General features: G+C 42.1%; 1 protein-coding gene across 4 annotated transcripts in view; it reads left to right on the plus strand.

Annotated features, from left to right (window-relative positions):
* The window catches only part of LOC139532055 (enhancer of polycomb homolog 1-like), a 76,712-nt gene extending 50,027 nt beyond the window's left edge, over positions 1-26,685 (plus strand). For all 4 annotated transcript variants that reach the window (XM_071329169.1, XM_071329166.1, XM_071329167.1 and 1 more), the window contains exons 9-14: positions 165-313; positions 6,062-6,492; positions 23,701-23,855; positions 24,093-24,234; positions 24,441-24,861; positions 25,095-26,685. In XM_071329169.1, the coding sequence (XP_071185270.1) occupies positions 165-313; positions 6,062-6,492; positions 23,701-23,855; positions 24,093-24,234; positions 24,441-24,861; positions 25,095-25,167 (1,371 nt within the window). In that variant the 3' untranslated portion in view covers positions 25,168-26,685. The remainder of the gene's footprint in view (positions 1-164; positions 314-6,061; positions 6,493-23,700; positions 23,856-24,092; positions 24,235-24,440; positions 24,862-25,094) is intronic.
* Positions 26,686-27,302: the final 617 nt, after the last annotated feature.

The following is a 27,302-nucleotide window of genomic DNA, read 5'->3' on the forward strand; positions in this document are numbered from 1 at the left end:
TACGGCGCTCTCTCGGACAGCCAGCCACACACAGCCAGGGTTGCCACTGGCCCTGCTGCTTTTTTATCTTCCATATTCTGCTGGCCACATCAATGCCTTACTGACGGAGCTTTCCTCCTTTGTCTCGAACTCTCTTCTCTCGCTCTCCTCTCTCCCTGTCTCAGTCACGCCTGGACCAGAGTGGTAACTGGCCATGGGTCAGCCCGTCAGAGGGCGGTTTGGGGGACCCTCGTTTCCGCTACTGTCTCACGTCTCTAACGGTGCCCCGGCGCTGCGTAGGGTTGGCACGGCGGCGCACGGGCAGAGGGGGCAGGTGAGTTCAGGCGCCCTTATTGCTCCCTAAGGCTGTGTCCTAAATGGCACCCTATTCCATATGTAACTCTATACTTTTGGGCTCAGGTCTAAAGGTAATAGGATTCCATTTGGGACAAATCACAAATCTCACCTTGTGGCTCTACTAGCCTGGTATAGTAGCCGTTCGTTTGACGGGATCCTATTTCTGTGCTGGATGGTGTTTAGGACAGGGGGTTCACAACCTTTTTTCCTCTAGGGCCCCTTCTCACGTTTGACAAAATTGTTGTTTGAAGCTCATTTCCTGCAATTCTACGTAATTTAAAAAGACTCATTACACTTTTTAGGTAGGCTATTTAATTATGATGATGATAATAATATACATGGATAAAGAAAAGAAAATCTGCACCATATTTCCTCAAACATTCCGCTACCAAATGTTTTATGGTAATTTATATGAACCTTCTGTTTAACTATACGTATTCTCTTGTACAGAAAGTGATTAGAACAATTGACGGCGACGGTCACACATTGTATAAGATTACTTTCCAAGCAAAGTCCAATCGTCCAAATTCGTAGCTTGGCTTCTGAATGTCAGTTATTCCGATGTGCATCAGTTGTATCTTCCTCTTTTTTTCACAGCTTGTTTCTATCCTAAACCATCGTGGATTAATGCGTCGTTTTAGATTGTGTATTTCAATCGTTAACATTTTTTAAATGTATTTTTACAATTATTATTACCCTTCAAATCAAGGGAGGGACTTCTGGAACCTCTGGTTTAGGAGATTACGTTTAGCTGGCGACTGTTTCTCGCGCGTGCCCACACGAGAGATATTGGAATCAACTATCAGGTCTTTGAGGAAGGCTAGAACTATAGTACTCTCATAGTGTGATATACAATTACAGCTGCAAAATGTAATCGCGCTTATACCACCTGCCTGGGGTTTTGAATATATATCCAGAACTTACCATCATGTTTTAGGAAGATGAGTCTAACTGCATCCCAAATGTCACCCTATTCCCTACGTAGTGCACTACTTTTGACCAAATGGCACCCTATTCGCCACCAATGGGCCATTGTCAAAAGTAATGCACTATGTAGGGAATAGGGTGCCGCATCAGTCTGTTATCAATAAGTGATTTAGGGTATGTTAACAGTTAGCCGCAAAAAAATATATTTGTCCGGTCATGCATATGTCTATAGGTTGATTTGCATTATTTTTGTTTTAATTAAATACTGTAGGTGTCAGAATTTAACATCTAGTCAGTCATAAAACCGGAACAGTGTCGAGTTCCAAAAAATGTACAATGATTTTATAACTAATGGCTCAGTTTCTAGTCTAGTGGAGTGGTTGCCAAACTGAGGGGATCCACCACCATCAGTCTGCTGCTTTCTCCCTCCACTGAGACCCGACCATCAGATGCAGGCACCATCAGCCCAGTAAAATTAAAGGCACATTTTTTTGAATTACCTTGATTGACCTGGTACCCCCTGTATATAGTAGCCTCATCATTGTTATATATATTTTTTTTTATACATGTTTTATTTTATTTAGTAAATATATTCTTAACTCTAGTTTCTTTAAAAGTGCATTGTTGGTCAAGGGCTTGTAAGTAAGCATTTCACGCTAAAGTCTACACCTGTTTGTTTTCGGCGCACGTGACAAATACAATTCTTTTGAGAAATGTATACTCAGCCGTGCATCACATGTAATACAACAACGGATCTATTACCGGTGTGATCATATAGCCTAACTCAAATTTTGAAATGTGTACAGTACCAGTCAAAAGTTTGGACACCTACTTATTCCACCCACCTACTGGGTTTTTTGTACAGCACTTCGAGATATTAGCTGATGTACGAAGGGCTATATAAAATAAACTTGATTGATTGATTCCAGGGTTTTTCTTAATTTTTTACTATTTTCTATATTGTAGAATAATAGCGACGACATCAAAACTATGCAATAACACACATGGAATCATGTAGTAACCAAAAAAGGGTTAAACATAACTAAATATATTTGAGATTCTTCAAAGTAGTGAAACTGACCCATGAAGACCGCCACAGAAAAGGAAGACCTAGAGTTACCTCTTCTGCAGAGGATAATTTCATTAGTTAACTGCTCCTCAGATTGCAGCCCAAATAAATGCTTCACACAGTTCAAGTAACAGACACATCTCAACATTAACTGTTCAGAGGAGACGGTGTGAATCAGGCCTTCATGGTTGAATTGCTTCAAAGAAACCACTACTAAAGGACACCAATAATAAGAAGAGACTTGCTTGGGCCAAGAAACAAGACTGGTGGAAAACTGTCCTTTCGTTCCAACCACCGTGTCTTTGAGACGCAATCACCCGTCCTCAACCCAATCGAGATGAGTTGGAACACAGAGTGAAGGAAAAGCAACCAATAAGTGCTCAGCATATATGGTAACTCATTCCAACACTGTTGAAAAAGCATTCCAGGTGAAGCTGGTTGAGAGAATGCCAAGAGTGTGCAAAGCTGTCATCAAGACTAAGGGTGGCTACTTTGAAGAATCTAAAATATATTTAGAATTATTTAACTTTTTTTGTTTTGGGTACTACATGATTCCATGTGTTTTTTTATTTTTTATTTTTGATGTCTTCACTATTATTCTACAATGTAGAAAATAGAGAAAATCTATAAAAATCCTTTTAGGTGTGTGACTGCTACTGTATATATATATATATATATATATTATTATTTTTTTTCAAACAGCAATGCATTGGCAGGGCAATTCAAGCAAAGCCAATATGCAGTGGTAATGTATTGGGCCTATAGCTTACCTCAAAAACCTCTGCTAAAGTACTGCTTTTAATTGGTTAATGTTGCATAGGCTTATGTTTTTAAGTCAAGCAACAACAACAAAAAATCTAAGCGGTAGATCTCGGCTTTCAGTTGGACTCAAAGTGATCTTGACTCAAAAGGTTGATGACCAGTGTTCTAGAGTTTTCTGTTAACTGTCAACGCTTCCCTTTACTGTGGCAATTGTGATCGAATCCATGCAATATTAGCCACTTTCAATGCAACATAATGAAACAAAACAATTTTGTTGTCGGCAGAACGCATCGGAGTTGGATTCTACACAGACCTTTGCGGCATGAACAAGCAGAGCTGCAGTTGGCCTATATGCAAATATACCATTACCATATCTGGATCTGTGCCATTTACTCTGAACTGGACTGTTTACAACATGAGTAGATGCTCCTGTTTTGAGGTTAAAGCGAGTGCTGCGTGTAGCCATGTGTTCACATTTTGTTCATATCCTTTGCTAGTTAGTGAGTTATTAGCCTAGTTATAGGTAATTTATAGTCAGCAATAGAGGAGTGAATGATTTCCCAAGAAAGCACAAAATGTGTACCTTTCTAGACATCTTTGAAACGCAAGTCAGATAAAGAGCTTAATTTATTTTTTATAAGGGTCAGTGTTGTATTTTGAGACAGGCTTGAATAAGCTAAGTAGCCAATAGGGAGAGGGTAGTATAATTTCTGATTCTCTGTAATAATGGTATGGGAATAATGTGGTTTATTTTAAGTGGTTTCTTGCATCAAACACAACCTTTGTAGTTGTCCCCTTTTCTGAAGCACAAGTGGATAAACCGGTTTATGTCAAGCCCTGCCTGTTATTCTTTATTTTTTTTCAAAAGTCTGATGTAATGTAAGCCTACATTGAACACCACACATTGGCTGCTACTGTAGGTTGAATGATAGAACAGCTATTTCCATGTTACTATGTTATGGGATGCATTTTTCTCCAGAGTTTTTGATGGTAGGCCGCTGGTAGGCCTACATTATGATGAAATAGCCACAGTAGCCTACATGGCCACTGTTAAAACTGTAACTTAAAGTGGGTATAGCCACAGTGATCGCAGTAAATGTGCGTTGGAAGTTGCACAAGCTGAAGTTTGCGCTCAGTAGACCTGAAATTTGCTCAGTGCCGGAAACAATTAGATGGATACATTGCTGCCCCCCCTCAGAAAAAAAATACACTGCATGTTCCTCGTCGAACATCTCATTCCAAAATCATGGGTGTTAATATGGAATTGGTCCCCCTTTTGCTGCTGTAACAGCCTCCACTCTTCTGGGAAGGCTTTCCACTAGATGTTGGAACCTGCGGGGACTTGCTTCCATTCAGACATGAGCATTAGTGAGGTCGGACACTGATGTTGGGTGATTAGGCCTGACTTCCAGTCAGCATTCCAATTCATCCCAAAGGTGTTCGATGGGTTTGAGATCAGGGCTCTGTGCAGGCCAGTCAAGTTCTTCCATACTGATCTCGACAAACCACCAGACCTCGCTTTGTGCACGATGGCATTGTCATGCTGAAACAGGAAAGAGCCTTCCACAAACTGTTGCCACAAAGTTTGAAGCACATAATCATCTAGAATGTCATTGTATGCTGTAGCATAAAGCAGACTTTTAGCCATGTAGTGTATATATTTTTTTTGAGAAACTCAGTCCGGCTTTCAACTTACTCTTGAAAGTTGTAATAGTAGGATGCACAAGGTGCAATTTTGAAATTGGGTAGAGCATAATCAGTTTTCCTCTTGCCATGTCAGTCATTGCCCACCTTAGCGAGCTATTTATAACTTGTCAGAAATGTACAGATCAACTGGCCCATGTCAGTTAATGTTTTTAGCTAGGTTTTTTAGCCCATCGATTTAGTTTGAGTCGCTTAAATATCACATGAATACACATTAGACATGACTCTCCGCCAACAAGAGGGGTGTTGTTCATTAACAGTACTTGTGCCAATAGAAATAGACGTGGTGTCCACGCTGGCGTGATACGTTCCCTGTTGCTGGAAGGGGGGCCTGAGTGAAAGTTTGAACACCTGGTCTCTACGAGCAAACCAGAGCGGAGATACGTTGCTAAGCGACGCAGACTGCAGCAGCCAGTGTTGCAGACTATTTTTCAGAGAATCGCTAAATGAAGTTTTGCCGTTGCCCCGACGACGCCACAGCACCAATTTGCCTTGCTGAAGCCCAACTGCGGTCCCCTCACCTGGCACACACCCCCTCAGCTTGTGCTTCTTTACCTGTGTGCGTGCCGTTGCTGTGACATTTGTTTCATAGACAGCTTTTCTCACTCTCGTTTGCAGCAGAATTGAGTGGGGAAACTCGCTAAATGTTTTCAAAACCATAGAAATCCTCTGTCAAAACTCCCCAAAGGCAGCCTGAAAAGTAGCTGAATTTGATGCTAGCCTCCTCTACCAAGAAAAGTAATTGGAGGGGTCTGAAAACTCGCTAAATATAGCGACAAAGTTGCTAAATTGGCAACACTGGCTGCTGCACAGGGAGCAGGAGCAGAGGGAGAGACAGAGGAGTAGCATGCAGCAGCGAACAACAGCAACCGAAAAGTTTCTTAGCATAAACAGTGTTTTCCCACACATTGCATTGTCGGAAATGCAATGTATTACATTGTCTGCATCATAGCAGTAGTTTAGTTGCATGTTCAATAATATGAGACGATATGCTTGCTATTGTCACATTTTTTAAGCTACATTTACATTTACATTTAAGTCATTTAGCAGACGCTCTTATCCAGAGCGACTCATAAGCTAGTTATGAAAAGTTTCCATTCCTTGTACCCATGCATAGTTTTTTCGGTTTGTCACGTAATTTTACTGGAACTAGTTTAACCGCTTGTTAACCTGTTAATGGGGGTCGCTTAGTAGGCAGCAAAATTGGCTGGAATTTGCATCCCTACTGTGATTGTAAAGAGTCTCTTTCTGATTATGTTTCAGGCTGTTACTGGACAGAGCACACACAGACCTGGACAGCATGTTTCACAACCTGGACTCGGACCCCGAAACCGAACCACTTCAAGCCTCATCTCCCACAAGCTCTCCTCTCCGCAACGCAGAGCCAGCCAGTACTTCAGACGCCAATACCTCGGACCGAACCAATGCTTCCAACAACCACCACCCCTCTTCCTCATCCTCCATCCCCTCCTCTTTGTCGTCATCTGTGGACCTCAGTGAGATTCTTTTGAACATTAAGTCGTGCCGCTGGAGGCACTTTAGGCCGCGGACACTATCCCATCACCCCCTGGGTGGAGGTGACTTCTCACGCTATACAGGATTTAACCGGACTACGTCCTCGGGACATATCAAGCTCCTGGGGAGTGGAGTTAACACCCGACCCTGCACCGGCCCCGGAGCTACCCCCATCACCGGTGAGTTAGTCCACTGTCCTGTGCTGGAGCACTCATCCCTGCCTAAGGAGGTTTATGCTAGTATTCAGGCATCGGGTAGCCTGCGTGGTCCTGCTTGAGAGTACTGAGTACTTTGTTTCTGTCACTCACTACTTTGCTTTACGCAATGCAGGTATAAGCCTAGCGGTGCATGCTAATTTGCTTCTGATTCCTGAATGTAAATGGGATTGACCCCAGCCCTGTGATGGGGTGTGTTTCTGACGTTCTGTTTTGACTTTTAAATATAACGAATAGGAGAAAGAACTTGATCCTAGATTAGCGCTCCTACTCTGAGATGCTTTTGACCCAGGGCCCATAAGACTTATAAATTGTGCACTGTAAGGGGAAAAGGGTGCCGCATTCCACCCTCTTGCTTTAGGGCACTGTGTCGATGTTATGCAGGATACGCATTCTCTTTTTAGAAATGATCTTTAGAGATTGAAAATAATTTGTCAGGCAGGTAAAGGAGGTGCTTAAGTTTTGACCTCGTCACACGATCATAATCCCTTTTAAATCGTTTTTCTGTTCTGGAAGAGTTATGAAGGTTTGGTGTGAAAAATCAGAATTCAGCAGGCTTTGAGTGTGTGGGGAGGGGTGTAATTAAAAAATTTCTCCATGACTGAAATTGTGAGCTGACATATTTTCATTGACCGTGTGTGTACACGTGCGTGTGCGCAAGTCTGTTGCTGTGACCGTAGGTCTGTTGCGGTGACCTTATTACTGTCACAGCACCAGCGGTCATGAGTCATGACCGTAATCTCCTTTTATGCACTCTGGTTGTGTTGGGCATTTGCAATTCGCTAATGACCATCAATTCGCTAATGGCCTGGTTCTCAGGGCTCTATTTATCCCGCTAACCACTGACATCAATGCACATGCAATCGAAAATCACATCTAACTTTAAAACGTACTGTGATTGATCAATTTGAAGAAAGAGAAGTTCAACAGGTTGTAACTGAGTGTATAACATGGTTTTTGGGGATATTTCAAAGCCTAACGCAACAAAATGGACAGCACTTTATAAGTTGATTGATTTAATTCCAAACATCCATAGGCATGTTGGAGCTTGTGCATAGGCCTATATATGAGCCCAAGCCTAGGGGGAAACCAAATTTTTTTTTGTTTGTTGTTTTTTTTTCAAATAATGATTGTGACGTTATACAATATATTTGTATTTCACTTAGATCCCCATTTAGCTGCTGCCTCTGCACCAGACAGGATGCTCTTGCCAGCATACTTGGCGTGCAAAATGTATGCTGTGGCGTGTATGGGCTTCAGGCAGAAGTCTACACTCTTTTTGATATATTTCAGAACTACAGTTTCCTCTGCTTGGAGCAACAGTGAAGTGGGCAGGGCAGTACAGATTTCTTCTGTTACATCTGAAAGCAGAGTCTGAACATCAGACAGGATTGCATTGTCTCCCTCAATCTGTGCAATGACTACTGCTATAGTTTTCAGGAGTTTCAGGCTGCTTACCACTCTCCCAAAATACATCATCCAGGAGGATCCTCTTGATGGGGCTGTCCATATCGGCAGACTGTGATATGGCCATTTCTTAGAGAGACTCCTTCCCCTCCAGGAGACTGTCAAACATGATGACAACACCACCCCAACGGGTGTTGCAGGGCAGCTTCAATGTGGTGCTCTTATTCTTCTCACTTTGCTTGGTGAGATAGATTGCTGCTTTAACTTGATGACCCTTCACATACCTAACCATTTCCTTGGCTCTCTTGTAGTGTATCCATTGTTTTCAGTGCCATGATGTCCTTGAGGAGCAGATTCAATGCATCAGCAGCATAGCCAATGGGTGTGATGTGAGGGTAGGACTCCTCCACTTTAGACTAAGCAGCCTTCATGTTCACAGCATTGTCTGTCACCAGTACAAGTACTTTCTGTGGTCCAAGGGCATTGACTGCCTTCAGTCTATCTGCAATGTAGATACCGTGTGTCTGTTGTCACTTGTGTCTATGCTCTTGTAGAATACTGGTTAAGGGGTGGAGATAATGTAGTTAATTATTCCTTGCCCGCAAACATTCAACTACCCATCAGAGATGATTGCAATACAGTCTGCCTTCTCTATGATTTGCTTGACATTCACTTGAACTCTGTTGAACTCTGAATCCAGCAAATGAGTAGATAAAGTATGTCTGGTTGGAGGGGTGTATGTTGGATGAAGAACATTCAGATATCTCTTCCAATACACATTGCCTGTGAGCATCAATGGTGAACTCGTGCATACACAGCTCGAGCAAGACATTCATCAGCATTTCTCTGACTACGTTCCTCCATTGAGTCAAAAAAACTTCTGATTCCAGGAGGACCATGAGCTGTTGCTATCGATAAGGTGTCTGATTCATAATTTTTTACCTTGATTAGAAGGAGGGACTTTTGTCAGAGGTTGCTTGTTGCCAGATGATTCTGCGTCTTTGTTGCGTTCTAAACATATGATTTGGCACAGTATTTGCAAATGTACACAGCTTTTCCTTCTACCTTAGCTGCAGTGCCACACATCAGATAGTGCCCGTGGCATTTTCCTGTAAAGATTAGGGGGGAAATTGTTTAAAAAACACCTACAATTCCATGTACATATTAATAGTTAAGCAGTTAGATTAAACCACTCCTTTGTAAGATAAATGTTTTAAAATGGAAACGGGTGAATTAACACTCAGTTCGCAGGCTCAAGCAAGCTAAAAACCCACATGGTAGCAAAAACTAACTAGCAGAAATTGTTAACAAGATAGAAATGATTTTTAACACACTTTGCTGTAGGCTACTATTTACTAGTTAACAAAAAATCATGTATGTGATATAAAATATATTCACTCCCACCCAGTATTGTTCAAAACTGACCAGAAAGCATGTAGTAGTAGTGTGGGCTCATAGCATCTCATTAGTGTGCAAGATCTTGAGAATCAGCTGCACATGTGATGGAAGAATGCACTGTTCATGCAGAGGGTTGCAATTACATTTAATTGGGGATAGTTTAACCAATATATGCCACAAGACTGAGAATTGCCTTGTGTATCCCACAAAAAAGGTTCACTGTTATAATCATTTTTTTAAATATATATTTAAGCAAAATTCCAGGGCTTAACTTCCCATGGAAAATATCCCAAAATTTCCCCTGAATAATTCCGACCCTTTGCAACCCGAGTCGCATCATGCAGTCCATATATGTTTTGATTTCTAAGACTTTCTGAAGTTTGTATCGTTCATAACTATAGTAGCCAATTTACTCTAACTCTAGTTTATTGGACCTGGTTTCAAATGATCACTTTTACGCTCAACATAGCCATTTCATATGGGCACTCGCTATGAAATGGTAAAAATATCCTTTCTATTTTATTCAGCTAACTTCAGTTATATTCTTACTATAAAATCATAAAAAAGTAAAATAATGGAACGGGACTAAATGAACAAGCCTACAGCCTATGGAATGGCACACAGCCAGATAACATACAGTAGGCCAACTCATATTCTGAAATACATTTTGTTATGTTTATTTAGACCTGCTTAAAATAAATAATGGATTTATTGTGATGGTGACTTTTAAATTGATTTATTATACAGTACCGATCAAAATTTTGGACTCGTAGTCATTCCAGGGTTTATTTATTTTTACAATTTTATACATTGTAGAATAATAGTGAAGACATCAAAACTATGAAATAACAAATGTGGAAACATGTAGTAACCAAAAAATGGTTAAACAAATCAAAATATATTTGAGATTCTTCAAATAGCCACCCTTTGCCTTGATGACAGCATTGCACACTCTTGGGGTTCTCTCAACCAGCTTCACCTGGAATGTTTTTCCAACAGTCTTAAAGGGGTTCCCACATATGCTGAGCATTTGTTGGCTGCTTTTCCTTCACTCTGCGCTCCAACTCATCTCAATTGGGTTGAGGTTGGGGGATTGGGGAGACCAGGTCATCGGTTGCAGCACTCATTCATTCTTCTTCTTGGTCAAATAGCCCTTACACAGCCTGGAGGTGTGTTGGGTCATTGTCCCATTGAAAACAAATGATAGTCCCACTAAGCCCAAACCAGATGGGATGGCGTATCGCTGCAGAATGCTGTGGTAGCCATGCTGGTTGAGTGCCTTGAATTCTAAATAAATCGGTGTCACCAGCAAATCACCCCCACCTTCATGCTTTAAGATGGGAAATACACATGCGGAGATCATCCGTTCACGTACTCCGCGTCTCACAAAAACATGGCGGTTGGAACCAACAATCTGAAATTTGGACTCCAATTTGGAATTCCACCGGTCAAATGTCCATTGCTCGTGTTTCTTGGTCCAAGCAAGTCTCTTCTTCTTATTGGTGTCCTTTAGTAGTGGTTTCTTTACAGCAATTCGACCATGAAGGCCTAATTCACAGTCTCCTCTGAACAGTTGTTGATGTTGACGTGTCTGTTACATGATCTCTGTGAAGCATTTATTAGAGCTGCAATTTCTGAGACTGGTAACTAATGAACTTACTCCTGTGGCGGTCCTCATGAGAGCCAGTTTCATTGAAGCTCTTGATGGTTTTTGCGACTGCACTTGAAGAAACTATAAAAGTTCTTAAAATGTTCCGTATTGACTGACCTTCATGTCTTAAAGTAATGATGCACTGTCATTTCTCTTTGCTAATTTGAGCTGTTCTCTCCATAATATGGACTTGATATTTTACCAAATATGTCTATCTTCTGTATACCACCCCTACCATGTCACAACAGAACTGTTAGGCTCAAACTTATTTTAAAAAATCCACTAATTAACTTTTAACAAGGCATAGCTGTTAAGTGAAATGCATTCATTGTGACTTCTTCATGAAGCTGGTTGAGAGATTGCCAAGTGTGCAAAGCTGTCAAGGCAAAGGGTTGCTATTTGAAGAATCTGAAATATAAAAATATATTTTAACACTTTTTTGTTAGCTCATGATTCCATATGTGTTATTAAAACTATGAAATGTATTCACTATTATTCTACAACGTAGAAAATAGTTTTTTTTTTTTTTAAATAAAGAAAAACCCTTCAATGAGTAGGTGCTCTAAAACCTTTGACTGGTGTTTGTGTGTAATTAAGTATGAAAGTTTGGCAACATTTTCTGGCACCTCCATGACTGCTTCGGTGTGGACATGAGGCTGTAGCCAATACGCATAAGCTATCACCAACACTTTGACATGTAGGCTAATTTATTTGTGTACATTTACATACGCTTGTTTTGGCTATTTTCGTCAATGCCCTTGGTGCCCTAGCAGATGGCGTTGGTGTCCTGGCAGATTGGGCACCTCTTAAAGGCCAAATGGCCTTGCCCCTAATGAGACGCCTGTCTGATTCCCGCCTGTGTCTGTGGACTAATCCATTGCGGAGGCTGCAGGGATGGCACAGTCAATCACTCTTAAAACGGGCATCGGCCACGCAAGGCACGCATGCCGCGGGGGTAGTTGCCTTGGCATGCCAAGCAATTTGATAACATTGATAAAATAAGTGTTTGGTTACGGGGATTTCTGTTTGCATTCAATATTATTATATAACAGTCGGGGCTTTAAATTATACTTGGTAGCACTGGTGTGCCCAACTTAAGAGCACCAGAATGATTTTTACATTGATTGAGATGGCCTACATTAATTGTAGTTGGTTTTAAAGCACATGTGCCCTAGGAACTAACATGTAAATCTGTAAATACATTATAATAAACTAAAAGCTGAAATGTTGATACAAATACCTGTCGTTGAAATTACATTTGGAATATTAGGTTTCTACACTAAGCGCAATGTTTTTATTAAGATGCATTACATAAATTCTACACTCTTTAAAAAGTCTTGCTTGTGATGATGACATGCAAGAGATTTCATTCATTCATCAAATCAAATTTATTTATATAGCCCTTCTTACATCAGCTGATATCTCAAAGTGCTGTACAGAAACCCAGCCTAAAACCCCAAACAGCAAGCAATGCAGGTGTAGAAGCACGGTGGCTAGGAAAAACTCCTTAGGAAGAAACCTGGAGAGGAACCAGGCTATGAGGGGTGGCCAGTCCTCTTCTGGCTGTGCCGGGTGGAGATTATAACAGAACATGGCCAAGATGTTCAAATGTTCATAAATGACCAGCATGGTCAAATAATAATAATCACAGTAGTTATCGAGGGTGCAGCAAGTCAGCACCTCAGGAGTAAATGTCAGTTGGCTTTTTTAGCACGTCCGGTGAACATGTCAGGGTTCCATAGCCGCAGGCAGAACAGTTGAAACTGGAGCAGCAGCAAGGCCAGGTGGACTGGGGACAGCAAGGAGTCATCATGTCAGGTAGTCCTGACGCATGGTCCTAGGGCTCAGGTCCTCCGAGAGAGAGAAGGAGAGAATTAGAGAGAGCATACTTAAATTCACACAGGACACCGGATAAGACCGGATAAGACAGGAGAAGTCCTCCAGATATAACAAACTGACCCTAGCCCCCGACACATTAACTACTGCAGCATAAATACTGGAGGCTGAGACAGGAGGGGTCATGAGACACTGTGGCCCCATCCGATGATACCCCCGGACAGGGCCAAACAGGAAGGATATAACCCCACCCACTTTGCCAAAGCACAGCTCCCACACCACTAGAGGGAAATCTTCAACCACCAACTTACCATCCTTCATTCATTGCTATGATCATTGATCTCCCGAAGAATCAAATTGCATTTGTCACATGTGCCAAATACAACAGGTGAACCTTACCGTGAAATGCTTACTTACAAGCCCTTAACCAATAATGCAATAATGCAAGAAATAAAGGGGGAAATTAAAATAACGAGGCTATATACAGGGGGTACCAGTACCGAGTCAATGTGCAGGGGTACAGGTTAGTTGAGGTAATTTGGAAAGTGACTATGCATAGATAGTAAACAGCGAGTAGCAGCAGTGTAAAAACAAGGGTGGGGGGTCAATGTAATTAGTCCGGGTGGCCATTTGATTAGTTTAGTTGAGCAGTCTTATGGCTTGGTGGTAGAAGCTGTTAAGGAGCCTTTTGGTCCCGGACTTGGTGCTCTGGTACCGCTTGCCATGCGGTAGCTGAGAGAAAAGTCTCTTGACTTGGGTGACTGGAGTCCCTGGCAATGTTTTGGGCCTTCCTCTGACTCCAATGATCTACTGGGCCGTACGCACTACCCGCTGTAGCGCATTACGGTCGGATGCCGACCAGTTTCCATAGCAGGTGGTGGTGCAACCGGTCAGGATGCTCTCGATGGTGTAGCTGTAGAACTTATTAAGGATCTGGTGACCCATGCCATATCTTTTCAGTCTCCTGAGGGGCAATGAAGGGGTCAGTAGCCATGAAGTGCTTTAAAAGGCTGGTCATGGCTCACATCAACACCATCATGCCAGAAACCCAGGACCCACTCCAATTCGCATACCGTCTGAAAAGATCCACAGATGACGCAATATCTATTGCACTCCACACTGCCCTTTCCCACTTAGACAAAAGGAACATATATCTGAGAATAATATCAATATCTTGCCTGCTTACTTACAATTTCTTAATCTTTGCCTGCATTAAACTCCCCGGCCACTAGGGGAGCGCCGCTTCTGGATGAGCATTTTCTTTTTTTCTTTTGGCCTGATACAGCTCTTTGAGTGCATTCTTAGTGACATCGGTTTGTAGTGGTAAATAGACGGCTACGAATTATATAGATGAGAACTCTCTTGTTAGATAGTGTGGTCTACAGCTTATGACGAGGTATTCTACCTCATTAGAGAAATACCTTGAGACTTCTTTAATATTAGACATTGCGTACCACAGTTATTGACAAATAGACACACACCCCCGCCCCTCGTCTTACCAGACATTGTTGCTCTATCCTGCCAATGCATGGAGAAGCCAGCCAGCTCTACATGATCCGTGTCATCGTTCAGCCAAGTCTTTGTGAAACATAAGCTATTTGTTTTTAATCTCCCGTTGGTAGGATCATTTTAGTCATAGATTGTCCAGTTTTCCAATTATTGCACTGGCCAATAATAAAGAGGGTTTTGGTGGTTGACTCACTAGCTGAAAAATTCTCACAAGGCACCCAGAACTCTGCCTCTTGTATTTCTTTCTTCAAACGAATGACAGGGATTTGGGCCTCATCTCCGGAAAGCAGTATATCCTTAGTGTCGGACTCATTAAAGAAAAATTCTTCATCCAGTTCAAGGTGTGTAATATCTGTTCTGATGTCCAAAAGCTCTTTTCGGTCATAAGAGACAGTAGCAGCAACATTATGTACAAAATGAGTTAAAAACAGTTGGTTAGGAGCTTGTAAAACGACAGCCATCCCCTCGGGGACCATTATAATCTATTCCTTTTCCTTTCTGTGACCCCAAATGTTTGGATATAAATCAAATCAAATTTTATTGGTCACATACACATGGTTAGCAGATGTTAATGCGAGTGTAGGGAAATGCTTGTGCTTCTAGTTCTGACCATGCAGTAATATCTAACAAGTAATATTAACAATTTTGTGAAGCGAGGCGGCCATCTCTGTCGGCGCCGGATCAAATACTGATAGTTACAAGTTTGTTAGCTAGCCAATGAGGTAACATGAACAAAGTGTAAACAAATGGTTAATGACGCATAAGTAGTTTTAGAACTCCCCCACGACTTGGTTTATTAAGGTAAAATGCGATCCACTATAGGAAGATATAAATTATGCACGGGTAATATCTTTTGACCTGGTTGGGCTTAGAAGCATGCTGTTTACACTGTGGTAATGGTGCATGACGCTAACGAATCTGCACTTATTACCACGATTATCTGGGCAGATTTTTAATTGTTGCCCAGTGCTCCCAAAATACAACTCGTGGTTGCACAGCAAAATATTCCGTTGCACAATTGGTCACACTTTAGAGCACTGATTACAGCTGGTTACTGTTCTTGGTTGTTGGAGTGGACATGTTTGCAGAGCTCACAACCTATGCTACACAAGTTTTGGTGTATTTCATTCCTTTTACGAGTTTTCTCAATTCATTCATTGTCTTTTGTTTGGAGTGCTCCTGTCAATGTTGAGTAAGGATACACACCTAGGGCCTCCCGAGTGGCGCACTGGTCTAAGGCACTGCATCGCTCTGCTGGCTGTGCCACTGGAGATTCTGGGTTCCAGTTCAGTCTCTATCGCAGCCGGCCGTGACCAGGAGACCCATGGGGCGGCGCACAATTGGCCCAGTGTCGTCCGGGTTAGGGGAGGGTTTGGCCGGCAGGGATGTCCTTGTCCCATCACGCACTAGCGGCGACAACTGTGGCGGGCCGGGTGCAGTGCATGCTGACACGGTTGCCAGGTGTACCGTGTTTCCTCGGACACATTGGTGCTGCTGGCTTCCGGGTTAAGTGGTCATTGTGTCAAGAAGCAGTGCGGCTTGGTTGGGTTGTGTTGCGTACAGCTCTTGACCTTCGCCTCTCACGAGTCCGGGAGTTGCAGCGATTGAGACACGACTAACTACCAATTGGGGAGAAAAAGGGGTAAAAAATAAAGGATACGCACCAGCTTATACATAGAAGCAGTGTTTTGGATATTGTCTAGGCCAAGCTTTCCAACCCTGTTCCTTGAGAGGTACCTGTGTGATCATGTTCTCCACAGCCGATGTGAGTAACACCTTTAAACAGGTCAACATTCAGAAGGCCGCAGGGCCAGACGGATTACCAAGACGTGTACTCTGAGCGCTAACCAACTGACATTTTCAACCTGTCCGAGTCTGTTAATACCAACATGTTTCAAGCAGACCACCATAGTCCCGGTGCCCAAGAACACTAACGTAACCTGCCTAAATGACTTCCGACCCGTAGCACTCATGTCTGTAGCCATGAAATGCTTTGAAAGGCTGGTCATGGCTCACATCAACACAATTATCCCAGAAACCCTAGACCATACTCCAATTTGCATACCACCATAACAGATCCACTTATGATGCCATCTCTATTGCACTCCACACTGCCCTTTCCTACCTGGACAAAAGGAACACCTATGTGAGAATGCTATACATTGACTACAGCTCAGCATTTAACACCATAGTCCCCTCAAAGCTCATCAATAAGCTAAGGACCCGGGGACTAAACACCTCCCTCTGCAACTGAAGCCTGGACTTCCTGATGGGCCGCCACCAGGTGGTAAGGGTAGGCAACGACACATCCGCCATGCTGATACTCAACAAGGGGGCCCCTCGGGTGTGTGCTCAGGCCCCTCTACTCCCTGTTCACTCAGGCACAACTCCAACACATTCATTAAGTTTGCTGATGACACAACAGTGGTAGGGAGGAGGTCAAAGACCTGACTGTGTGGTGCAAGGACAACAACCTCTCCCTCAACGTGATCAAGACAAAGGAGATGATTGTGGACTACAGGAAACCGAGCACGCCCCCATTCTCATCATCAGGGCTGTAGTGGAGCAGGTTGAGAGCTTCAAGTTCCTTGGTGTCCACATCACCAACAAACTATCATGGTCCAAACATACCAAGACAGTCGTGAAGAGGGCACTACAAAACCTATTCCCCCTCAGGAGACTGAAAAGATTTGGCATGGGTCCTCAGATTCTCAAAATGTTCTACAGCTGCACCAATGAGCATCCTGACTGGTTGCATCACTGCCTGGTATGGCAACTGCTCGGCCTCCGACAGCAAGGCACTACAGATGGTAGTGTGTCATGACGTTGCCTGCGTGGGTATAGCAAACCCCATCCCCATCTCCCTGCCTCCCCCTTTCCTCCTTCAACCCATGCTGTGATCACAGAGAGACGTTGTAAATTCCTGAGGATCTCCTCATGGCTAAACAGTATTAAGAGAGAGGGTAAACTTTCAGGACAAAGGAATTCTCTTCCACCTCACAGAACTTGAGGTACGAACATATTTCATATTCCTGCACAAGTAGGAATGATCGGTGGACAGTCCAGCTATTAACATGTCCATTGGTCACCACGTGGGAAAATCACGTGAGACTGTGGGACCACATTACCATACCGCTGTTTATATAATAACCTCAGATATGAGGTTTACATCTGTTTGTTGTATAAAATGAATGAGTGAGTATGATACTGTTTGTATAATTGTGTAATATGATTTTGAACTGTTTAATGAGGGAAAATACAACTCCCGGTTGTATTTGAACTAAATCCAAGGACCGCCCCTGAGCCAGTTGGGTCAGAGACCATGGGACCACCCCTCTCTGCTATCTGAATAAAAGCCAACTCTTAAGAAATTACCCCAGACCATGTTTCTCTCAATCTCGAGAGGACAAAGGTTTGAGACCAGACGGCTGAATCTTTAACCATCCCACGTGGTTAAACTCTTAGACTATCGATACCGACAGAATAAGAACAAGTCTTTGATATTGACTTCTAGTCTGCAGCTAGGAATTCGGTATCATTGAACGCGAAGAAAGACAACCGCCGAAACAATCATTCTAAAAACGAATGTCCCTCTGAACAATCCACAACCGAGACAGAACTTCACTCCAACCAAAACGAACTTCTCTCCAACGACCAAGGCGACACACACACTGGACGTAACTATATATATATTGATTGCAATTGTTCCCGAATGAGTGAGCGTTCATGTGTAAGGATTAGCATGTCAATTGTTATAGTTATGGACTCTGTAGTGAATTCTTAGTCGAACGCAACTTTCCCTTTGTCTAACAGCCGCCATGCCGGTTTAGCCCACTAGGGCATATTTTCTCCCATCATTTCATGTAACTATTTTAAGTTTGTTTGTTTATGCATTTCTGTGAATTAATTAGTTAGTAATAAATAAATGATTTAAGACAATTGATGTATGGATGACTCATAGTGAAGACTGGGTTCGTGCAGATCAGCGATTTACGACGTTTGGAATGAGACTGACGTAAGGTAGAGTAAATCAATCATTAATTAGAAGACCATTGATCAGATAGGAAAATATCTGAAAGGTTATATTGGGAAATGATAACTTTGTAATCTAATAACTTTCCCTGGTGCCCTCGAATTCATAGTTAATTAGTTACGTTATTACTAAAGTGATCGCGTAATCACTAATTACAGGAATCTATGATAAAACTAAAAGTCTTCAATTTAACGATACCAAAGACACGACAAGTGCGTACAGCCTAGTACATCACTGGGGCCAAGCTTCCTGCCATCCAGGACCTCCATATTAGGCAGTGTCAGAGGAAGGCCCTAAAATTTGTCAGACTTCACCCCCCCCCCCCTTTACGCTGCTGCTACTCTATTATCTATGCATAGTCACTTTAATGGCTACATTTTACCTCAATTACCTTAACACCGGTGCCCCCGCACATTGACTCTGTACCGGTACCCCCTGTATATAGCCCCGCTATTGTTATTTACTGTTGCTCTTTAATTATCTCTTGCTTTTTTGGTTGTATTTTTCTAAAACTGCGTTGATGGTTAAGGGCTTGTAAAGTAAGCATTTCATTAAGGTCTACACCTGTTGTATTCGACACGTGTCAAATACATTTTTATTTGATTTGATTTTACCCCACATGTACATAGAGTAGCTTGACAAATCAAAAAAGTAGCCAGCCAGACGTCACCTGGGCGGGGTCCGAGGGGGGCTTGCCGAAATAACTCTATTTTGGTGGCCTCTGGTACATTCTAATGCCTTGATTCACTATAAAATACACAATTAAATGAAGACTTTATCGAGTGTACCTCCCAGATTACATCACTTAAATGTTTTAGTACTGAAAATGTATGATTTCACTGTGTTACGTTTTGGATATTGTCTAGACCAAGGCTTTCCTTGAGAGCTACCGTCCTGTAGGTTTTTGTTCCAACCCCAATCTTAGCCACCTAATAATAATTTGAAATGCTGAATCGGGTTAGTTACAACAAGGGTTGGAGTCAACATACAGGAGGGTAGCTCTCCAGGAACATGGTTGGAGAGCTCTGATCTAGGCCTATATGATCAGGGCAATTTCCTTAATAAGATAACATTAAACCTTAAACATTTAACCATTTTTTTTTGTTGATTAGTCTTAATTACCGTTTTCACTCTCACTCTCACTTTCTTTTTTTTAATAGAAAACAATTGGATGTCCACAACAGTGCTTAAAACCTCAGGCAACTTGAGGTCTTGGGAAAATTGGAGAAATTAAGATTTGTTGGTGTAGTTACCAGAAATTCAAGTGAGTACCTTGCAAGAGGTTGTTTAGCTGTGTTTTTTTTTTTGTAGCGCACATGGGATGGTAGCATTTGAAAAACAAATACCCACTGGATTGATGAAAATCTTGATATTGTTCTGCCAGTTAACTTCTTATTGGGCTGCAAGCCCGAAGCCGGGCGCAATATGACAACAGCCACTTCAAGTGCAGGGCGCGAAATTCAAAATATATTTTTTAGAAATATTTAACTTTCACACATTAACAAGTCCAATACAGCATATGAAAGATACACATCTTGTGAATCCAGCCAACATGTCCGATTTTTAAAATGTTTTACAGCGAAAACACCACGTATATTTATGTTAGCTCTCCACCAAATACAAAAAAGGACAGACATTTTTCACAGCACAGGTAGCATGCACAAAACCAACCTAACTAACCAAGAACCAACCAAACTAACCAAGAAACAACTTCATCAGATGACAGTCTTATAACATGTTATTCAATAAATCTATGTTTTCTTCGAAAAATGTGCATATTTGAGCTATAAATCAGTTTTACATTGCAGCTACCATCACAGCTACCGTCAGAAATAGCACCGAAGCAGCCAGAGTAATTAGACACCAACGTCAAATACCTAAATACTCATCATAAAACATTTCTGAAAAATACATGATGTACAGCAAATGAAAGACAGGCATCTTGTGATTCCAGCCAATATTTCCGATTTCCTAAGTGTTTTACAGCGAAAACACAATATAGCATTATATTAGCTTACCACAATAGCCAGAAACACAAGCCATTTACCAGCAGTAAAAGTTAGCGATCGTAACAAACCAGCAAACGATATATAATTTTTGACTAACCTTGATAAGCTTCATCAGATGACAGTCCTATAACATCAGGTTATACATACACTTATGTTTTGTTTGAAAATGTGCATATTTAGAGCTGAAATCAGTGGTTATACATTGTGCTAACGTAGCATCTTTTTCCCACAACGTCCGGATATTTTTCTGACACTCACATATTCTGACCAAATAACTATTCATAAACATTACTAAAAGATACATGTTGTATAGGAAATGATAGATACACTAGTTCTTAATGCAATCGCCGTGTTAGAATTCTAAAAATAACTTCATTACGATATGCAGTTTACGTTATGGCGAGAGCGTGCCCAAAATCTGGGCGCAAACTACTAGTTCACATGTTCGACAGATATATGAAATAGCATCATAAAATGGGTCCTACTTTTGATGATCTTCCATCAGAATGTTGTACAAGGGGTCCTTTGTCCAGAACAATCGTTGTTTGGATTTAGAATGTCCTCTTCTCCAGTCAATTAGCACGGAAAGCTAGCAAAGTGGCGCGAAGCTCTCCTTCCTGAACATACGCAGACAAAGCAACACGCCTAACGTCCCGAATTTTTTTTAATAATCTAATAAAACTATATTGAAAAAACATACTTTACGATGATATTGTCACATGTATCAAATAAAATCAAAGCCGGAGATATTAGTCGTCTATAACGACAGCTTTACAGAAGGCAATACCAGGTCCCTTCTCGCGCGTTCCAGAAAACAGGAAATTGGGGTCACGTCATGCCAAGAGCTTTTATTCGACCTCAGATCATGTTATACACTCCATTTCTTCTCTCACTGCCTGTTGACATCTAGTGGAAGGCGTATGAAGTGCATGTATACTAATAAATATCAAGCACATTTATAGGCAGGCCCTAGAACAGAGCATCGATTTCAGATTTTCCACTTCCTATCAGGAAGTTTGCTGCAAAATGAGTTCTGTTTTACTCACAGATATAATTCAAACGGTTTTAGAAACTAGAGTGTTTTTTTATCCAATAGTAATAATAATATGCATATTGTACGAGCAAGAATTGAGTACGAGGCCGTTTGAAATGGGCACCTTTTATCCAGGCTACTCAATACTGCTCCTGCAGCCCAAAGAGGTTAATACGATTGAATGAACATGAAGAAACCTCTATGCGTAGCCATTGTGATTTATAGTTTTTATCAGGATATTTTCTTCAATGTTTTTATTTGTTGGCTTTATATGCATGCTATTTTTACGTAGTTGGCAATTAAATGTTATTATAATTTTTTATTGAACTGTTCTGTGAAAATATGCATCTGAAAATAAAAACTGACTCACAGAGTGATATAAATGGTAATATAAGTTGTAAATTGGCACTCCACATGAAAAGTTTGCTGGCCCCTGATGTGACCTATTACCGGCGGCAACTTCAGATCTGCAAAGGGGAGGAGGGTCGCAAAGTTTATCATTTTTTCTGGTTATCTTGATCTCTGGCTCCCTCAAGTCAATTGTCTCTTAATTATTTCATCAGAAATAATAGTTTTTTTTACCCTAGCACTACACAGCTCATTCAAATAATCAACTAATCATCAAGCTTTGGGGAAACACTGACATATGATGTCTATATGAAAAATGCATGCTTAAAAATTTCTACCAATCGTTTGGTCGAAAGGACAGACTACTCTTGGTCAACAAAGATTTTTTTTAAGTTGGGGATAGCCCTAATTCATACAATGCTTCCTTATTAGAATACATTCCTGGGAATACATTAATTCCAGTTCTCCTAGCTCAGGTGTTGTAGAAATGGTGTTAATAGATTCAGAAGAGGTGCTGGGGTGTCAGGGTCATAGAGTAGAGGGGGAGTCTGCTGCATACTGCAGTGTCTCAAGCTAGAACATTGGCTTGATTGGAGTTTAACCTTGATAGTCATGTTAGTGTTTAAAGGTCAGAATATACCTCACAGGAATGTATGTTTTAGAATGCTGTTTGATGTCAGAAAGCTAAAATGTGTGTTTTCTTTTCATACCCCCTGGTGTTGTGCTAGGCCAGGCATGAAACTGCATTACAATTTTGGGGAGGCATATTTTGCCATGCACATGCTCCTGTGAGCTTTGCTGTGTTGATGTTCACCTTGTCGGCTTTTGATGTCACTAGGCTTATTTGTGTTCGAGTAGGGTATGTTCTGGCAATTCAGTGGCTTTGACACCTTTTTTTTTAGCTTAGATCAAAGGATAACCAGGTTATTCTCCTGATAAAGCAATCTTCAGGCTCAATTGTTCTGAAGGATGTATTTGTATGGACTCAGTCAAAGCTTTGACATAGTGTAGATAGTGACCTGATTCGAGGTTTACATGCCCCATCTCAAACCCCACCTGGAATCTGGAAAGATGTACTCCCAAAGCAGAGCTGCTGGTTAAGTGTAGAATGTGTATTGAGAATGTATTTTAGATAATGGAGTGGCTACGGATACAGAGTTTCTGTATCCCAATTTTCCCGGGCTAAAAATAGATATTTCTGAGCATGTGAATTTTGCCTAAGTAGCAGCTGTGTGGTGTGCTCCGCTGCCACTCCCCCCTCATTGATCACCTTCGTTCATGGGTTAGCCTACCAACTTCATGTTTTACACAAAACTGTTAGAACTATTGCATTCCTTGCCTCAGTAAGTATAAGCACCATTTCATGTTTGTTCTTCAGGAGGGGAGTAGGCTAAATGCCGCTATTTACATGTTTTACACAAAATACATTAATGACATGTTTGTACAAACAGGCAGTCTAGCGATTTCATGTTCTTCTTAGCTGATGAGTTACATGCTGCTATTTACTCTCGCCAGAATATCAGCATATATGGCGACGCAAAACAAACTCATTGTCACACACTGTTTACCGGTCCGTATACACGCTCAGCTGCCTAGAACGTTTGGCTGCCCAGAGGTGGAAATCAGCAAGACACACACAGACCTGCTCTCACTTGGCGCCAAAGCCAGACCACTGGTACTTCTCACCAGCTTGGTGTGGATATTGAATGTTGATCTAGATGACAAGCTACAGGTGTACAAGGTCAGTCAGCCTTGAAGGAGGCGATAAGACTAAGCGTTTTGTATATATGAGAGCGGCATATAGCCTACCGTGTGCACTGTGCAGGTATTTCTTTGTTTTATCTATGACTGGTGGAGAAATATAGGATCTGCATATTACCTCAACTCTTCATTCTCCTGTATGTATAACCCTTGTGTGTTATAACACTGTTATCCTGTATCTGTGTAGCGTTCACAGCAGAGCAGTACCAGCAGCACCAGGAGCAGCTGGCCCTGATGCAGAAACAGCAGCTGGAGCAGATTCAACAGCAGCAACAGACACAGCCCAACACAGACACATCCTCTACTACTACAGCATCTATAGCAACACCACCCCACACACAGGTCAGACACCACTCCTTTACACACGCCACACACAAACCTCCTAAAGCTCCAAAATAGCCCTGTCGATGTGTATTTCCCCCAGCATTTCCCTTACCATTGTAAAGGCAAGGCAGGCCCTCCTCTAGCCCCCTGATAAAATATATTAGGGGAAACACTGATATCATTCCTTTGACACTTTTTTTTTCTTCAATGGTATGTAGAATGTCTGACTTGGTCTCTGTCCTCCCTCCCCTCCAGTGTATAATCTCTAAGACGTTAGACTCGGCCAGTGCCCAGTTTGCTGCCTCTGCCCTGGTGACCACGGACCAGCTGATGGCCTTCAAGACCAAGGAGGAGGGGGTTCTGGGAAGTGGAGTCAACGGGGTCCTCCCAGGCTCAGGTGAGCAGCACCGCTGATCTGTAGTTCACTTCATAGCAAATGAAATAAATGAGACTGGGGAGTTAAATGTTAGTAATTTTAGCAGACGCTCTTATCCAGAGTGATTTAGTCGGCCACATATCAGTCATTGCAAGTCAAGTGTTCAATTGAGGAAGTGTTCAATGTATCTCTTGTAAATGTATTTTGTCTTTCCCCATCTCTCTCAGGAGTGTACAAGAGCTTACACCTGGCCAGCACCACCCACCACCCTAACAGCAACCAGACTCTCACCCCTCCTCCATCAACCCCCACCTTCCTCCAGCCCTCGTCCAACCACTCCTCTACCTCTCCGTCCCCCGTCACGGCCTCTTCTCTCACATTCCATCCCAATGCCCATCACACTCACCTGGGTAACAATGCTGCAAACACCTCCCCCACCACCACTCAGGTCCTGATTGCGAATAACCTCCGTCTGAGCGTTCCCTCCTCCTCCTCCCCTGCCCTCCCCATCCTGGGCGGCACCACCACACGCCACATACCCAGGGCCCTGGGAGCCGTGCCCTCCTCTGCCTTAAAGATGGCTGCCAACACCAACTGTCAGATGCCCAACAAGGTCACCGGGGCTTCTACCATGGACATAGGATCCAGGTGAGATGAGTTGACATTCTCTGACTGATGTACTATGTATGTCTCTCAAATGGTACCCTATTATCTGTAGTGCACTACATTTCACCACAGCCCTTTGGGAAATGGTCAAAAGTAGTGCACTTTATATTGAATCTGGTGTCATATCTTGATTGCCTAATGTCATGCCTAAGCCATGTGTCTAGTGGGAGCTGTGTATTCCAACAAAAGTTTGACACTTTGTATTCCTCCTCCAGAGATAATCACAATCAAGACAAGCCAGCTCTAAACAGTATAACTGACAACACAGTGGCCATGGAGGTGACGTAGCAGAGTGGTGGTGCAGCTAGCTGCCATGACAGGCAGCCCCAACACTACCCAACCCTCTGCTGCACAACCAGTCCTTTGCTTAGAGTCTGCTGCTACCCTCTGAGTTCACTCTTTAGGTGCTGTGCACCGTAGCATTGGGAATGCAAATAGGGCGGCAGGCGGGACTCCACACACACAACGGACTACATACGTAGTACGGACAGACACGTTTCCACGGCAACTGTGGGAATGTATTGTTGCAATTCTCATCTCTCATGCTTTTTTAATGTTTGTTTTGTTTTTGTATTCGTTACTGTTACTGTTAATGAGTAAAAATTGACATCTTGTAAATTATGAATATGGCAAAATAGTATCTGTACTATAACTACATATTTGTAATACCCCCTTGTATATACGTTACTTGAATACAGAAACTTATTCATTTGTGATGTTTTGCACTTGGGAATGAAAAGAAAAAAGCGATACACTTATGTGAGTTGTATAGTTGAAAGTTTCAAATTAAGACGTTTCATCACTTGCATGTTGCAGAGCCTGCTGTTATCTATTTATTGTGCTGTGTTTACAGTTTTTTTCTCTTTTGTTTATTTGTACACTGTACCTTCATTGGTTCCTGTGCTGTAGTAAATGTTAGGTAGCTACGGACTCCTGGGTATTTTGTATATTGTGAACACAAAGCAGGTTTTCCCCCTTTTGGGTCCCTGTACTTCTTTGGATCATATGGAATTCAATAGTGACATAAAGATAGACTCTTTGGGGATGAGGGGAGCCAGAGGAGAAGGTCGGCTTTGGTTCACTTTACTTCGTGTGGTTATATCTCTTCCCGGTATCTTCCATTTACATTGTTATCCCGATACAAGTAACAAAACTAGGGATGAAGTCTCTTCCTGCTGCTTCTGATTCAAAGCACTATTTTTTGTTTGTTTTCTAATGATTTGATTGATATTTAATGCTGCTTTTGTATAATTTGTCCCTAGTTTACATGCAATGGGATCTCTCCCCCCTCCCACACAATTCATTTATTTTGTAAACAGAATTGTTATTTTTGTATTTTTCTTGTGGTAAAAAATGATTAAGCTTCTTCGTATTGAAAGACTTCATTATGTTGTTAATTGTTCATGCATAGGTTATAAGGGCGGTGAATGACAGTTAAAATTGCTGTACATGTATCATCATTCCAATTTCTGACAAGAAAAATCTTGAAGGGGGTTAGCTAATTGAGAAAGGCTGCGTTTCTCTTTTCTCCCCAGAAGGATGCAAGGCCAAAAACCACAAGTATCGGGTGCCTTCCCTTGGGGAACTATGTGTTCTCTTCTATGAAGAGTAAGGCACAAAGACAGTGCTACTAGTAGTACTTGTCTGTGTCGTCACAATCTGAATACCCAGTCCAATGGCAGGATTTATCCTTGAAGTTTTCTTGTCCCACCTGGAGGCTGAAAAAATATATTTTTTTGTGTGAAAAAAAGTGACCGAACTCTCACGATAAAATCAGACAATAAAGCCCAGGGCATTATATGTGGATTATGTGGCTCGCTGTCTTTTGTTGGTTGAATGTCATGGTCGTGTGTGGGTGTGTAAGCTTAAAATCTACATCAATAAAAAATGTCATTTTGAAACTACTCATGTCATACAGGGTTGTGTGTGTGTGTGTATATTTGACTAATGGTATTGTTTGGAGGTGCCGTACTTGCTCACAGGTGTATGAAATCGAACACACCCATGCCATCTCCATAGACAAACATTGGCAGTAGAATGGCCTTACTGAAGTGGCACCGTCATAGGATGCCACTTTTCCGACAAGTCAGTTTGTCAAATTTCTGCCCTGCTAGAGCTGCCCCTGTCAACTGTAAGTGCTGTTGTTGTGAAGTAGAAACGTCTAGGAGCAACAACGGCTCAGCCACAAGGTGGTTGGCCACACAAGCTCACAGAATGGGACCGCCGAGTGCTCTAGCGTGTAAAAATCATCTGTCCTCTGCAATATTCACTACCAAGTTCCAAACTCCCCTGGAAGCAACTTCAGAACAATAACTGTCGCGAGCTGGGTTTCCATGGCCGGGCAGCCACACAAGAAGCCTAAGAACACGATGTGCGATGCAAAGCATCGGCTGGAGCGGTGTAAAGTTCGCCGCCATTGGACT

The sequence above is a fragment of the Salvelinus alpinus genome, chromosome 10 (genome assembly GCF_045679555.1).
Source record: "Salvelinus alpinus chromosome 10, SLU_Salpinus.1, whole genome shotgun sequence".
NCBI lineage: Eukaryota > Metazoa > Chordata > Actinopteri > Salmoniformes > Salmonidae > Salvelinus > Salvelinus alpinus.